General features: G+C 39.6%; 1 protein-coding gene across 1 annotated transcript in view; it reads right to left on the minus strand.

Annotated features, from left to right (window-relative positions):
- Positions 1 to 1,696: 1,696 nt before the first annotated feature.
- The window catches only part of si:dkey-171c9.3, a 49,293-nt gene continuing 36,613 nt past the window's right edge, over positions 1,697 to 14,376 (minus strand). The window contains exons 4-6 of the mRNA XM_048605315.1: positions 5,666 to 8,950; positions 3,447 to 3,456; positions 1,697 to 1,875 (exon numbers count right to left, since the gene is read on the minus strand). Of these exons, the coding sequence (XP_048461272.1) occupies positions 1,697 to 1,875; positions 3,447 to 3,456; positions 5,666 to 8,950 (3,474 nt within the window). The remainder of the gene's footprint in view (positions 1,876 to 3,446; positions 3,457 to 5,665; positions 8,951 to 14,376) is intronic.

A 14,376-nucleotide genomic window follows, 5' to 3' on the forward strand; every position in this document is an offset into this window, starting at 1 on the left:
TTTGGCGGTTGTTTGAAAGCGAGAAGTGGAGGTGTAGGGAAGACCTTGGTGAGATGCTCATCATCATCAATGATATATTGAAGGCTGCGAAGAACATGGCGTAGTTTTCCAGTACTTGCCTGGAGAGGAGAAACTAAGGGTACTCTATCGGTCTTATCCTGTGTTGGATTCTAAGGAGATCATTGCGATTTTTCACTGTGGCACGTCGGAACTGGTGATCGATGAGTTGAGCATCGTATCCCGTTCTTATGTGGGCGTCCTTCAAAACCTGCAGGTGTCCTTCACGTTCCTCCTCATCCAAGCAGATCGTATGTATGCACAGGGCTTGTCCATAGGCGATGGCTTCTTTAGTATGTTTAGGGTGGAAGCTAGAGAAGTACATGTGGTTATCCATGGGCTTGCGGTAGAGTGAGCTATTGAGGTGTCCATCCTTTGTGCAGATGCATGTGCCCAAGAACGAGACTGATTCTGAAGAGTAGTCCATGGTAAGTCTGACGGTGGAATGGAACTTGTTGATATTACTATGTAGTTGTTTCAGGGATTCCTCGCCAGGAGTCCAAGGAAGAATATGTCATCAATGTATCTGATGTATAGCGTTGGTCAGAGGTTCTGTGCAGCAAAGAAGTCTTGCTTGAACCTGTGCATGAAATTATTGGCATATTGCGGTGCACATTTGGTCCCCATGGCTGTTCCGTGTGTCTGGATAAAGAACTGGTTGTTGAAGTTAAAGACGTTGTGGTCGAGGATAAAATGAATGAGTTGTAGGATGGCATCTGGAAATTGGCCGTTGTGGGCATTGAGTACTGAAGCTGTTGCAGTTATGCCATCGTCATGGGGAATTCTGGTGTAGAGTGCCAAAACGTCCATTGTGACGAGGAGTGTTCCTGGTTCGACTGGTCCGTGGGTGCTGAGTTTCTGTAAGAAATCTGTAGTGTTGTGACAGAAGCTGGGGGTTCCTTGCACAATGAGTTTCAAGATGCCCTCGACATAGCCAGAGAGGTTCTCACACAGGGTCCCATTGCCTGATACAATGGGACATCATGGTGTGTTGGCTTTGTGTATCTTTGGAAGGCAGTAGAAGTCTCCTACATGATGAGAACGTAATAGGGTACTCTTGAAGGTCTGGATCAAAAGTCTTGATCAGTCAGTTGAGTTGATGGGTGTGTTCTTTGATTGGACTGGCAGATAGTTGTCTGTAATGTTCCTGGTTGTTCAGTTGTGTGTACACTTCCTCGCAGTAGTCCGTCCTATTCTGACGATGGCTCCTCCTTTGTCTGCTGGTTTGATGACAATGGTGCAATGGTCTTGAGAGCACAGATGGCATTGCTTGTGCTTATGTGACATTCTGCGCTACCTTATGTTAATACCAGATTCATCAGCTGCACTCACATCTCCTGATGGCTTGAGCATACATGTCGAGCCTAGGGCAGCATCCTCGCGGAGGGGTCCAATTTGATTCCTTCTTCTTTGGTCGCTGCATCACAGATCACTCTGTCGACTGTTCCGGTTCTTTGGTTGTCTCCTTGGGCTCGCTGCTGATATCTTGGGGTTTGTGGAAGAATTCCTGGAGTCTCATTCGCCTGATGAATTCCTCTGTGTCTGCCACAAAATCATTGGGGTCCATTTTGGTGGTGGGGCAGAAATTGAGGCCTCGGCTGAGAACTTTGATTTCGTCCAGTCGAAGGATGTCATCAAATCAGTTGACAATTGATCTTCCCGCGGTGGTACTGCTATCAACTGTGGTACCAGGGGTGGCTTTGTCACTGCTGGTGATGACGCCAAGTTTCTCCAGTTTCTTGTTCTTGGTGTGCACATAGGTGGTGTAGTTCCATTGCCTCGTCTGTTTGGCAGTATCTTGTAACTGTATTGCTGTATCTTGAACACAAGCTGAGAATATGAACTCTATCTCAATTTTAAGGTTGCGGCCTATAACTCTAAGTCCATGTGCTCTGCTCTCTCACTGCATCTGATGGAGGGGCTGTGCTCCAAAAGCTTGTGTGACTTCAAATAAACCTGTTGGACTATAACCTGGTGTTGTGGGACTTCTGACTAAATCCCACGTGATCTAACTTTACTAATCAGTCCACCATGTGGAACTTGTCAATGGGTTTACAAAAGTCAATGTACACAATGCCCACATCTATCTTTTTGGTTATGTCCTCAAAAAACTCAATCAAGTTTGTGAGACACGATTTCCCACACACAAAGCCATGCTGATTATCCCTAATCAGTCCTTACCTCTCCAAATGCAAGTAAATCCTGTCTCTTAGAATCCCCCCACCAACTTACCCACCACCAATGTCAGACTTACTGATCTATAATTCCCAGACTTCTTCTTGCAGCCTTTCTTAAATAAAGGCACAACATTAGCCACCCTCCAGCTGAGAAGGAATAGCCAAAAAATAGTAACCCAACCTCAAAAAGAAATATTGGAGTGATAAGAATTAAGCAAATTTTATACTTAAAAAATCTCAGCTGGTAAATATTAGCTTTGCAATATTAAACTTATTACCCTGTGGGCAATGACATCATATCTTTAGAACACTTATTTGTGTTTAGTTAAAAATAATCATATGTAATTCCCACCCTGTTTTGCTAGCTCTTCTAACTGGATACATACCGCATCCAAAGAATCCCTCTGTTATTTTTAGATATCTCAAAAATAATTTGAATTTAACCATCCCAAACACAACTTAGCTACGTTTATAACTGCAAACAGATTACAGATGAACCAATTAGTTGCTTGAAGTAAAAATGAAGTTGGAACTAACAGAATAGCACAGAGGAGACAGCTACTTTGTTTCCAATATGACAGAGATGGTGTAAATTTTAAACTTAGAACCGGAAAAAAATACAATCCTCTCCAGTCAGAATTTCCTGTCTGGTCAGGCTTCCTGGTTCTGTCCTCTTACAGCAAATGAAATCATATCAGCCATGAGTAAGTAACTTGCAATAAAACAGAAACCATACCAAGTCCACATAATTATGTGTCCGAATTGTAAAGCCTTCTCTCTGAAAGCAGTGATCCATGCCAAGCATTCCACAGAAAAAAAACACATATCTTATCAAATATGAAGCTTAAAACATGATTGGCAAAAAGTTATTTGATGTAGGAGCAACACAACAAAACCTGACCTATGTACGTATTTGTAATAGTGGATTTTGATCAGAAACAGAACTCATCCCTGATTCTATAATTTTAGTTGTTGACCTTAGTTGAAAACAGTGTAGTCCAAAGATCGGACCTTCTTGGATCTGTATACCGTATATACTCGTGTAGCAGTCGAATTTTTTAGACTTTCTTAAAATTAATATTAAATTTAAAAGTGGATACTAATTTTGAGGGGCTGAAATTCATGCTACAGTCCAAAATACCATATCATTAACAGAAGCCCAATTGATCTCTAAACAAATAAGGAAGAAAAACACAATGAATTACTGGATACCGGTGATTATCTGATAAAGACAATAAAAACAAAAATGAATTACCGGTAGTAAGCTTTTAATTGTACATACAAAAATTAAACGTGTTCAACATCTTTAGGATGAATGATATCATTGTATGGAGCCTTTTCATCTTCGCTGTCCATATTTAGAGATAGCTCATCATCCACTTCTTTTTCTTCATCTATGTCATCCCATAGATAATAGTCCTCTGTAACATCCAAAGCATTTGAAATTCCACATTTCTTGAATAATTTGAAAATAGCGTCAGCTTTTATTTCCTTCCATGATTCAACGATCCATTCACAGATCAGTGGCAGTGATGGAGCCCGCATACTGCCTCCTCTCCTGTATGTTTTTCTCCATCACACATCCAGTTATTCCACTTCATTCTCATGATGTCCTTAAATGGCTTATTGATACTAACATTCATTAGTTGCAAAACACTCGTAAGTCTGCTGGGAATTACAGCTACATCAGTGTTATGTGATCGGATGTTATCAACAATGACCTTCACTAGGTGTGATCTAAACTGGTCCCAGACGAGAAAACTCTTTTCCTTGCGTAGTCCACCAGGTCGTAAATTCCAAACTTCTTTTATCCATTTTCTACATCTATCTTAATCCAACCAGCCTCATGGATACATATGGACGATAATTCGTTTTGGAAATTTCTCCTTTGGCAAAGTTTTTGTCTTAAAAACAATCATCGGTTTTAACTTAGTGCCATCAGCCACACAACAAACAACTAAAGTAAACCTACTTTTCTCATGGCCAGTGGTTTTCACCAATACTGTTTTTTTCTCCTTTTTGGTTCACCATTCAATTCTCCAGCATGTTCAGTCTCATCAGCATTTCATCCATGTTTCCTATGCATGATAACTTGTAGCCTTTCTTTTGCCAGTTTCTGATTACAAAGTGGTGAAACTGTAATATCTTATCTTGGAGTTCAACAGGCAGCTTTTGTGCAATGTTAGTTCTCTGCTGGAGTACTAAGTCATGCTTTCTCATGAACCTGTGCACCATTCAGCACTTGCCTTAAAACGCGAAATTCCATCCTATGATTTGTTTTGTGCATGGATTTGGATGGCTTCACTACTAACACAGCTTCCATTTTGATGATTTTCAAGTACCCACTCAGCAACTTTTTTCTCCAGTTGTGGCCACTTGCTAGGTTTACCTTTGTTGGCACACTTTTGTTTTGGCAATGTCTGAAACTGGTTCGATATCTTTCTCCAGTCTCTCACAAGTTTCTCTGAAACACAAAATTCTCTTGCTGCCAAACAGGTATTTGTCTTCTCTGCAAGTTCAATAACTTTCATTTCAAATGCTGCTGTATATGTTTTGTTTCCTCTAGAGAACATTTTTACACAAAATGATGAAGAAATTTCAAAACCTCAACTAGGTATATGATTGTGTCTGTAGGTGTGAGGCTGAAACAGCAGGTCAGACAGCATCAGAGGAGCAGGAAAGTCAATGTTTTGGGCCGAAGAACTAGGGTCAACTTTTACATGAGATAAATGGAAAATTCAAGATTTTTTGGCCAAAAATAAGGTGTTGGCTTTTACATGAGGTCAACTTTTACTCGCGTGTACACAGTAGCTCAGTGTCAAAATACATGATTCATTTATCATAGTCCAATCAGGGGAAAGACATCTCTCCAAGTTTCTCCACAACTTGCTGAGTTTCAGTTTCAAACTGAGGATCTCCCATTAAGTTTTGAAAATTTTTCACAAGTATAAGCAATGTTTAATCTCTTGTAAAACATTAGACAGACAAAGCTTAATATAAATGTTAATTTTTTAACAGGTACATCCATTGATATCTTTGGAAATTTCAACCAGCAAGTAGGTAAACCTAAAGGGGAAAATCTACTTGCATTGTAATCAGACATAGATTAATTTCCTGGGAGGGAAGTGAGCAATTATTTACATGACGTTCTTCTATGTGATCAATGGAAAACACCAAGCAAACTGCCCAGATAGCAACCTGCAGTGCTGCCTGTACTAAGATTTTTTTTTGATAAAATGTTTTCAATCAAACATGTTGTCTAAACATCACACAAAATATAATTAACTACAATGTGACTGTGATGCATTATTTTGTAGATTTGTTCATGGTTTTGAAGTGGGCTCATTAAGTAAGATAATGTCATAACCAATTTACATTAACTGAGAGCTTACAGGGGAAAGAAATCTTAATTCCTAGTGAGTGGCACTTACCTGTATGAAGTCATCACTTGAAGTCCTTATATGAATTTTGGTGATGCTAAGCTGAGATGCTGCAGCCCACTGCAGCATTGCTTGCACCTGTGCATCAACACCAGCAGACTTAAAGTTCACCAACGAGACTTCAATTGCCCTTGGAGCAAGGGAAGTAGAGTTCCTCGTTTCCTCACAACTTTCCTGTTCTTCAGCATGGCACTGTTCCATGACAGTGGACTGACTCAGATCCTCCTGTGCTTGCTTTGATGATGTTACATCTGTATATTCAACTACATTTAAGCTTTGTGATTTAGTGTTTTCTATTATGGGAACACCAGGTTCTCGATCCTTCAATGATTCTTCTGTTCTTATTTTCTGTTGGAGCTCTGGACTTTGTTCACCTGGGCTGTTAGAAACAGAAGTAGATTTTCTATACTGTTCAGTGTTTGGAGAACACATTGGCATCTCATCTGTAACCAGTCCAGTACCAGAATGTTTATATGCATCGGCCAAGGAGGATTCAAGTATTGTTGCTGCTAAGTTTTCAGCATATGCTTCATTTATTGGTTTGTGGTCTGGATCCTTCAATAAGACTTTGGATAATTCTAAGGTGGAAGATGTTTCTTTATCTTCAACAATGGCCTCTGAATGAAAGGCTAAACATTCATCCTCATTTTTATGCTGACGTAAACTTTCCTCCTTTTGTTCAAATAAGCTCATTTTTGTTTCTGCTTGAACAAAGCAACTTCGGTTCTTTCCAGTGAGATCTTCAGTTATCACGTCTACCTGCGCCTGCTTGTATGGGGACTGACTGTAATTGTTATTGCCATCACTTGTTCCTTCATCAGGGCTTGGTCTGGTCCCAATACCAATTGCACATCCTAAGCCTTGAGTAACTGGATTTTGCGCCTCAGTAAAAGCAAGATGACTGCATAGAACCTCATCCTCACTGCTTACTTCAGATTTAGTTGTTTCCAATGACATTTTGATTTGGTGTTCTTCTGTACTGCCCTCAATGTCAATGCTTCTGGCTGCTGAATCTGTGTTCTGCAACTGTTCTGATGAATGCAAAATCTCAGGGTCGGTACAGCTGTCTTGTTGTAAATGATATTGAGTATGAAATACTTGAAGGGCAGATTGTATTATTCCTTTTACCCACTCCTCTGACATGGAATTTATCTGCTTAATGTGACATGAATGCCTACAATCTTTATTTCCATCTTCAAAAGACATTTCACTTTTTCCATTCATGTTTTGTTCTCCATGGTCAAGTAGGTCAATTTGGTTCAGAAAGTTAATAACCACATTGATAATTTTCTGTGCTAACATATCAGCATAGTCCTCTAAGAGGCTTTCCATGCTTACCTGAAAATTGTCTCTGTGTTTATTCTCAATGTGTTTAATTGAATTCTTTTCTGTTTCTGGAATAACCGGATCAGAAGAAAGTGGGTTTGGTTCTTTTGATGTCTGGATATTTGGTTGGTATTCATCACTACACGTAACACTATCACAGCGCTGATGTTTGGGTGCTTTAAGATCAATACTTTCACCCATAATGCCACAAATTACTTGTGCAGAAGAAAAAACAATACCTGACATCAAATGTCTAAAATAGTCTTGTACAGTTTCTCCATCTCCGCAGGAATTCCCTATTGGTTCACTTTTTGGAGCCGGAGACATCAGTTCCAAACTCTCCTCTTCAGGTGCCTCAGAAATTCCAGTAGTGTCTTTTCCGTTGAACTCTTGAGACAATGATCGGATTAGCTTTCTCATAAATTCTGTCTTTTCCTCAGTTTCTCGATCCTCTTCAGACAAACAGAAATTGACGTTTTCCTTTGGGGTTGGTGGAGGTGGTGAAGGAAGGAATTCTTTTGCCAAACCTCCCTTGAGCTTTCTAGTAAAACTCCTTTGACTGCTGCTCAGCTGTGGCCTCAGTGGTGTAGGTGGAGGTGCATCGGGATAATCCAGTGAACCCTTCTTGGTGAGTCCAAGTATATCGAACATTTGTTTCTCATAATCACAATCATCAGCTGTTTCTTTGTCTATCATTGATAAATGCCTTTCCCTGTCTGGAGAAGAACCATCCAAACATCGTTGTGGAACTTGGGTTAAAGTTTCAACTTGTTCATCACCTTGAAGCAATGGTCCAGCACATGACGAACTGACCTCGTTGCTTGTTAGATGGTCAATTTCGTGTGTAAGAATGTCAGATTGTGACATATCTGAAAGGTCGTTACTTTTATGTGATCCAATATAAGCAAGGTGCGAGTTCAAACTTTCTCCTTGCTGTAGTTTATTTTGTGTCATCATCCTTTCTAAGCTTGCTTCTCTGGTGCTGTCAGAAATTACATCATGGGTCAATCTCAATGCATAATTTTCTACAACAGGAAGTATTGCAACTTTTGCTTCTCCTGAGGAATCTGCATTTATTGATTTTGAAATATCGTCAGCGAAGCTCCCTTCCATTTGACTCTCAACTTCCTGAAAGCATCTATGAAAAGCACTGGAAGCCTCCCTATTTGCCAGATGGGCCAGGCCATAGTGAAGAGCTTCTACCCTCCCACCTTTTGATAGGTCAGGACTCTCCTCAGATCCTTCTTCTCTGCTTGTACTTAAACCATCTTGAGATGATTTGGGACATTCATCAATACCTGTAAAAGTTTGATGTAAATGGGCATGCTGGATAGTATCATGTGAAAATGCTTCTGATGAAATTTGGCCTTCAATGGGTACCCAAGCCTCTGGCTGCTCCACTGTGGATCTGTTTCCTTCAGTACTATCAGTAATTACTGTGCTGAGTATTTCAGTTGACATAGCCTCTGCATAATTGGAAAGTACCTCAAAGAACTGAGATTCATTGGCCCATGGAACATCGGAAGGATTTCCCACAACTGTGTCTGTTATTATAATTGGCAACTGGATGTCCTCTGCAAGACTACCTACTGAAGGATGTACAGGACTAGAAATCCTTTGAGAAACTGACATCTGATGATACAACTGCTCTGATATTGGAAGATCAGTAGTGGGCAGGTGTGGATTATCAACTTCAGGAAAAGAATTATGATGAGGGCATGTATTGTCATCAACAGTGGGCACTTTTATTCTTTGAGGATCAGCATCAGGAAAACAAGTCTCACTAGTGGAAATGTGCTCTGTGCTCTGATCAATGGTATCAGTAAAATTTCCAGTAATTGCATGGATTGCATGCTGGAATCCCAATGCATATTTTCGGAGGCTGCAAAATACAGAACTACTGTTGTAGCTGGGTGAGGGTGACAGGCACATTACTCCTTCTGTTGAATTCTGTTATTCAAAACATAAAGCATCAATCAATTTAGTTATTAAAAACAGAATCAATCAATTTTATAAGAATTATTTGTTAGCTTTTGTTTATATTGCAACAGTAACTTTACAAATACTGTTGGCTGTTTCCTTGTGGCTGCTCTTCATCTGCTGCCACATTTTAACCAGAAATATAGGGAAACCTGATTTGTCTTTATACAGTACTTCCAGAGGAGTAACAACCGCATAGCAGGAGCAGCTCCAAAGAAATTCCCAGCCTAAGAGTTTTAATTTAACATTATTGCTCTTGATCTTAGGCTAAGAATAGCAGTGAGGCTAGCAATGCTTTCAGTTATTATGGAATAAATCAGGCAACAACTTCCAAAGTCCATATTTTTCGTTAAATGTTGAAATTATTGCCTGATATGCCCTTCTTAGACACAAAATACACCTGTACCTTGGCATTAAAGTCCATGTAAAGTGGGAAGTTGCATTACTTATGGACAAATTAGGTGGAAAACATGTCAGAAAATATTAGGACTATGCATTCGGATGTAAATAATTGTTTAACAACACAATTAGTCTTAACTATTGTCTAACAACCTCTCTGGCACTGAAAATTATTTTTTATGTTTTGGAATACAATTACTTCAAGCTGTAATTGTGGAAATTTTGTAAAAGTTAAAAAATGAAAATACAAATTAAAATTTTTATTTATCTCTTATCTCTCAATTTTATCTTTGTTTCCCTCTGTTGCACATTATGAACACAATTTTACAGTGAATTAGAACACAGAGAAAATAGAAAACATAGAACAGTATGGCACAGGAACAGGGCCTTCAGCCCACCATGTCTATACTGACCATAATCATATTTTAAACATCTGTCTGTACATGGTCTGTATCCTTCTATCACCTGCCTGTTCATGTATCTGCCTAAATGCCTCTTAAATGTCACTATCATCGTTGCTTCTACCACCTCCCCTTCCAGGCACCCTCTGAGTAAAAACTTGCCTTGTAAATCTCCTTTAAAAACTTTCCCCCTCACCCTAAACATATGCCCCCTAAACTTGACATTTCCACCCTTGGAAAAAGAGTCTGTCTATCCACCCTATCCATGCCTCTCATAATTTTATATACCTTCTATCAGGCCACCCCTCAGCCTCTGATATGCTAACGAATATAATTCACATTTGTCCAACCTCACCTTAACACACTCCAATCCAGGCAACATTCTGGTAAACTTCTTATCCTCTCTCCAAAGCTTCCACATCTTTCCTACAGTGAGGTGGCCAGAACTGCACACAAACTCCAAATGTGGCCTAACTAAAGCTTAATGCAACTGCAACATGGCTTGCCAACTTTTATACTCAATGCCAAGACCAATGAAGGCAAGCATGCCATATGCCTTCTTTAACACCTTAACCACTTGTGTTGCCACTTTCAGGGAGTTATGGATTTGTATGCCAAGATCCCTCTGTATATCAATGTTCCTAAGAGTCTTGTCATTTACTGTATACTTTACTTTTCCATTTGACCTCTCAAAATGCATTACCTCACATTTGTCTGAATTGAACGCCATCAGACACTCCTCTGCCCAAATTTTCAATTGATCTATATCCTGCTGTATCCTTTGACAACCTTCCTCACTATCCACAAATTTTCATGTCATCTGCAAATTTACTAAGCAGACCACCTACATTTTCATCCAAATCGTTTATATATATTACAAGTAACAGAGGTCCCAGCACTGATCCTTGCTGAACACCATTGGTCACAGACCTCCAGTCAGAAAAACACACCTCCACAACTACTCTCTTTCTTCTTTTTAAATAATTCATTCACAGGATATAGGTATCACCGGCTAGGCCAGCATTTATTGCCCAATGCACAATTAACAATCAGATTGCTGTGGGCCTGGAGTCATACGTGGGCCTGACCAGATGAAGATGGCAGTTTCTTTCCCTAGAGGACATTAGGGAACTAGATCGGATTTTCCCTACTATTGACAATGATTTCATATTCATCATTAGACCCTTAATTCCAGATTTTCTTATTGAATTCAAACTTCACTATTGGCTGTGGCGAGATTTGAAACTGGATCTCCAGAACATTACCTGTGTCTCTGGATTAATAGACTAACAATAATACCACTAGGTCAACACCTCCCCCAATGACCAAGTCAATTTTATATCTCACTTACCAACTCACTGTGGATCCCATACGACTTAATTTTCTGGACCAGCCTATCATGTGGAACCTTGTCAAATGCTTCAGTAAATTCCATATAGACAACTTCCACTTTCCCACCCTTATCAATTGTGTCTGTTACTGCCTCAAAAAACTCAATCAAATTTGAGACACAAGATCTTCCCTACATACAGCTCTGCTGACCACCCATTGTAAGTCCATTCTTTCCCAAATGCAAGTAAATCTCGTCCCTAAGAATTTTCTCCAATAATTTCCCTACCACTGATGTAAAACTCACTGGCCTATAATTTCCTGGATTGTCCCTGTTGCCCTTCTAAAACAAAAGAAAAACATTAATCATTCTCCAATCACCTGGGATCTCACCTGTGGCTAAAGAAGTTACAAAGATCTCTATCAAGGCCTCAGAAATCTCTGCCCTTACTCCCTCAGTATCCTGGGATAGGGATTAGGCTCTGGGATTTACCTACCTTAATGCTTTTCAAAACAGCTAAATCCTTCTCTTACTTAATTGACATGCTTTAGAACATCAATGTACCCCTCCCTCATCCGACCATCATCTATGTCCGTGTCCTTGATGAATATCAATATGAATTAAAGACCTCACCCACTTCCTGTGGCTCCATGCATAAATTCCTTGTTTTGTCCTGGACTGGACCTATCCTTTGCCTACTACACTCTTGATCTTAATCGATGTATAAAATGCCTTGGGATTCTTCTCAATCATACTTGCCAAAGACAATTCATGGCCTCTTTTAGCCCTCCTGCTTCCTTCTTTCCTGTTTCCTTTGTCTTCCTCAAGGTCCTTGTCTGATTTCAGTTTCCTAAACGTTACATATGTTCCTTTCTCTTTTTGTCTAAACTTTCAATATCCCTTGTTATCCAAGGTTCCTGAATCTTGCCATCGTTACCTTTCATCCTCACAGGAACATGCTGGTGCTGAACTACAAAGACCTGTTCTTAGTCTAATTTCTCCAGTTCTTGCTCAGCACCGCTGTCATCAGCTTTTCCCCATTTAACACTTTTATTCAAGGACCAGTTTTATCCATATCCATAGCTATCTTAAAGCTTACAGAATTATGATCATTGTACCCAAGATGCTTCAATCACCTGGCCAGGTCTATCCACACTATAAGGACTAGTACAGTTCCTTCCCTAGTTGGACTATCTCTTTCAAGAAACTATCCCGGATGCATCTAAAGAATTCTACCCTGTCTGAGCCCCTGGCACGAAGGGAGTCCCCGTCAATGTTGTGGAAGTTAAATTCATTCGCTAAAACAATCCTGTTATATTGCAATATTCAAAATCTTATCACTGGTTTAAGTTTCATACTTATCAAATGAGGATTCGTTAACATGATGCATTGAAGAGACTCAGAGTGTAAAATTAATTTACTCAATACTGCGTTTTCCTGCCTTACGTCCCTAGAGTAGAATCGTTAAATAGTACAGAACAGAAGAAGGCTATTTTGCCCACTGCTTCTTGCAGAGAACTGGCACAAATACAAGGTGGTTTTGTTTGCATTTCTTGAACAGGCACGTGAATAGGAAAGGTTTAGAGGGATAGGGGCCAAATGCAGGCAAATGAGACTAGATCAGTTTAGGATACCTGGCCAGCATAGACGAATTGGGTCGCAGGGCCTGTTTCTGTGCTGTATGACGCTATTTGTTGGTAACTATGTTTGATGATTAATTCTCTTTTGAAAACAATTGAATTTGTCCCACACCACACTCTCAGGTATTGTTTTCCAGATCCTATTCACTCACTGCAGAAAAAAGATGTCGCTATTCACCAGTTGAAGTTTTAAGGAGTTTTCCAGAATCAACACTGATCATTTAATGAACTAATCCATTTTTTGAGGACAAGTGACAATAAATGACATCTGAACTATTCAGTATGATGTTCTGATAGTCCCTTCCAGCTATCTGATTTTCCTATGTGAAGAAATAATCAGAGTTAACATTTCGGGTCTGGTGACCCTTCCTGAGAACTGTTCTGAGGAAGGGTCACCGGATCCGAAATGTTAACTCTGATTTTTTTCTTCACAGATGCTGCCAGACCTGCTGAGCTTTTCCAGCAACTTCTATTTTTGTTCCTGATTTACAGCATCCGCACTTCTTTCAGTTTTTATCTGATTTTCTGAATTTATTTAAGGATAAAAGCTTATCTTGCTAGACCAGTTTAACCTATTCATTTTTCACAGTTGCATGAAATAATTGAACAGGATCCAATTTTGCAATGTATTTTGTACATTTCAAATTAGGAATTTATATTACATGTTATTGATGGGAAGAAATGTTGGAGTGAAGGAATGAAGGAATTTGCTTCAGCAAACATCAGCAATGTTGACAATGATCAAAACCGAAAGAACAATCAGAAACAAAAGCAGAAGTTGCTGGAAAGGCTCAGCAGGTCTGTCAGCATCTGTGAAGAGAAATCAGAGCTAACATTTCGGAACTGGTAACCCTTCCTCAGAACTGATGGTAGCTAGGAAAATGTCTGTTTATATGCAGAAGATAGGGTGGAGGGAGGGGATAAGGAGTAAATGATAGGTGGGGATAGAGCCCAAAGAGAGAGAAGAACAGTCGGACAATCAAAGGAGTGGATGACGAAATGATCATGTTTAATTCTAAGCAGCAACAGCAGGACAAGGACTGGCTTCAGAATATCATTTTCACAATTGTTGGTGATTTAACAAAGTTGAGAATATGATAATTATTTTCTAGCTATTTTCAGCAAGGAGTAAAAGCAGAATAGTGCAAAAAGTTCTAAGAAATTATGATGCAACGTTTGTAAATGTTGTTAATTTCACTATAATTTTCTGGAACTTCCATGCTGCAATCATGGTATACATTTGTAAATGATACATATTCAGTGAGTGTCAAATCGGTCTTTGCCAGTGGCGCAAGATGTGCTCCATCTGAATTTGCATTCCAACTTTTACCTTGTCCTACTTTCCTTTCCATTTTTCAACAAAGTAACAATTTTGGATGTGGTGTTGAAATGGTAATGTCACTGGACTAGTAATCTATAGGCCTAGGCTATCAGTCCTTGGCTATAGAAGCTGATGGAATTTGAATTCAATTAATAATTCTGGAATTGAGCACTAGTCTCAGTAATGTGGAACATGAAACTATTGGTGATCATAGCAAAGCTCCATCTTGTTCACTAGCATACTTTTGGTAAGGTAATCTACTGTCTTTGCGTGGTACGGTCTACATTTGACTCCAGATCCACGGT

The sequence above is a fragment of the Rhincodon typus genome, chromosome 14, assembly GCF_021869965.1.
Source record: "Rhincodon typus isolate 14 chromosome 14, sRhiTyp1.1, whole genome shotgun sequence".
NCBI lineage: Eukaryota > Metazoa > Chordata > Chondrichthyes > Orectolobiformes > Rhincodontidae > Rhincodon > Rhincodon typus.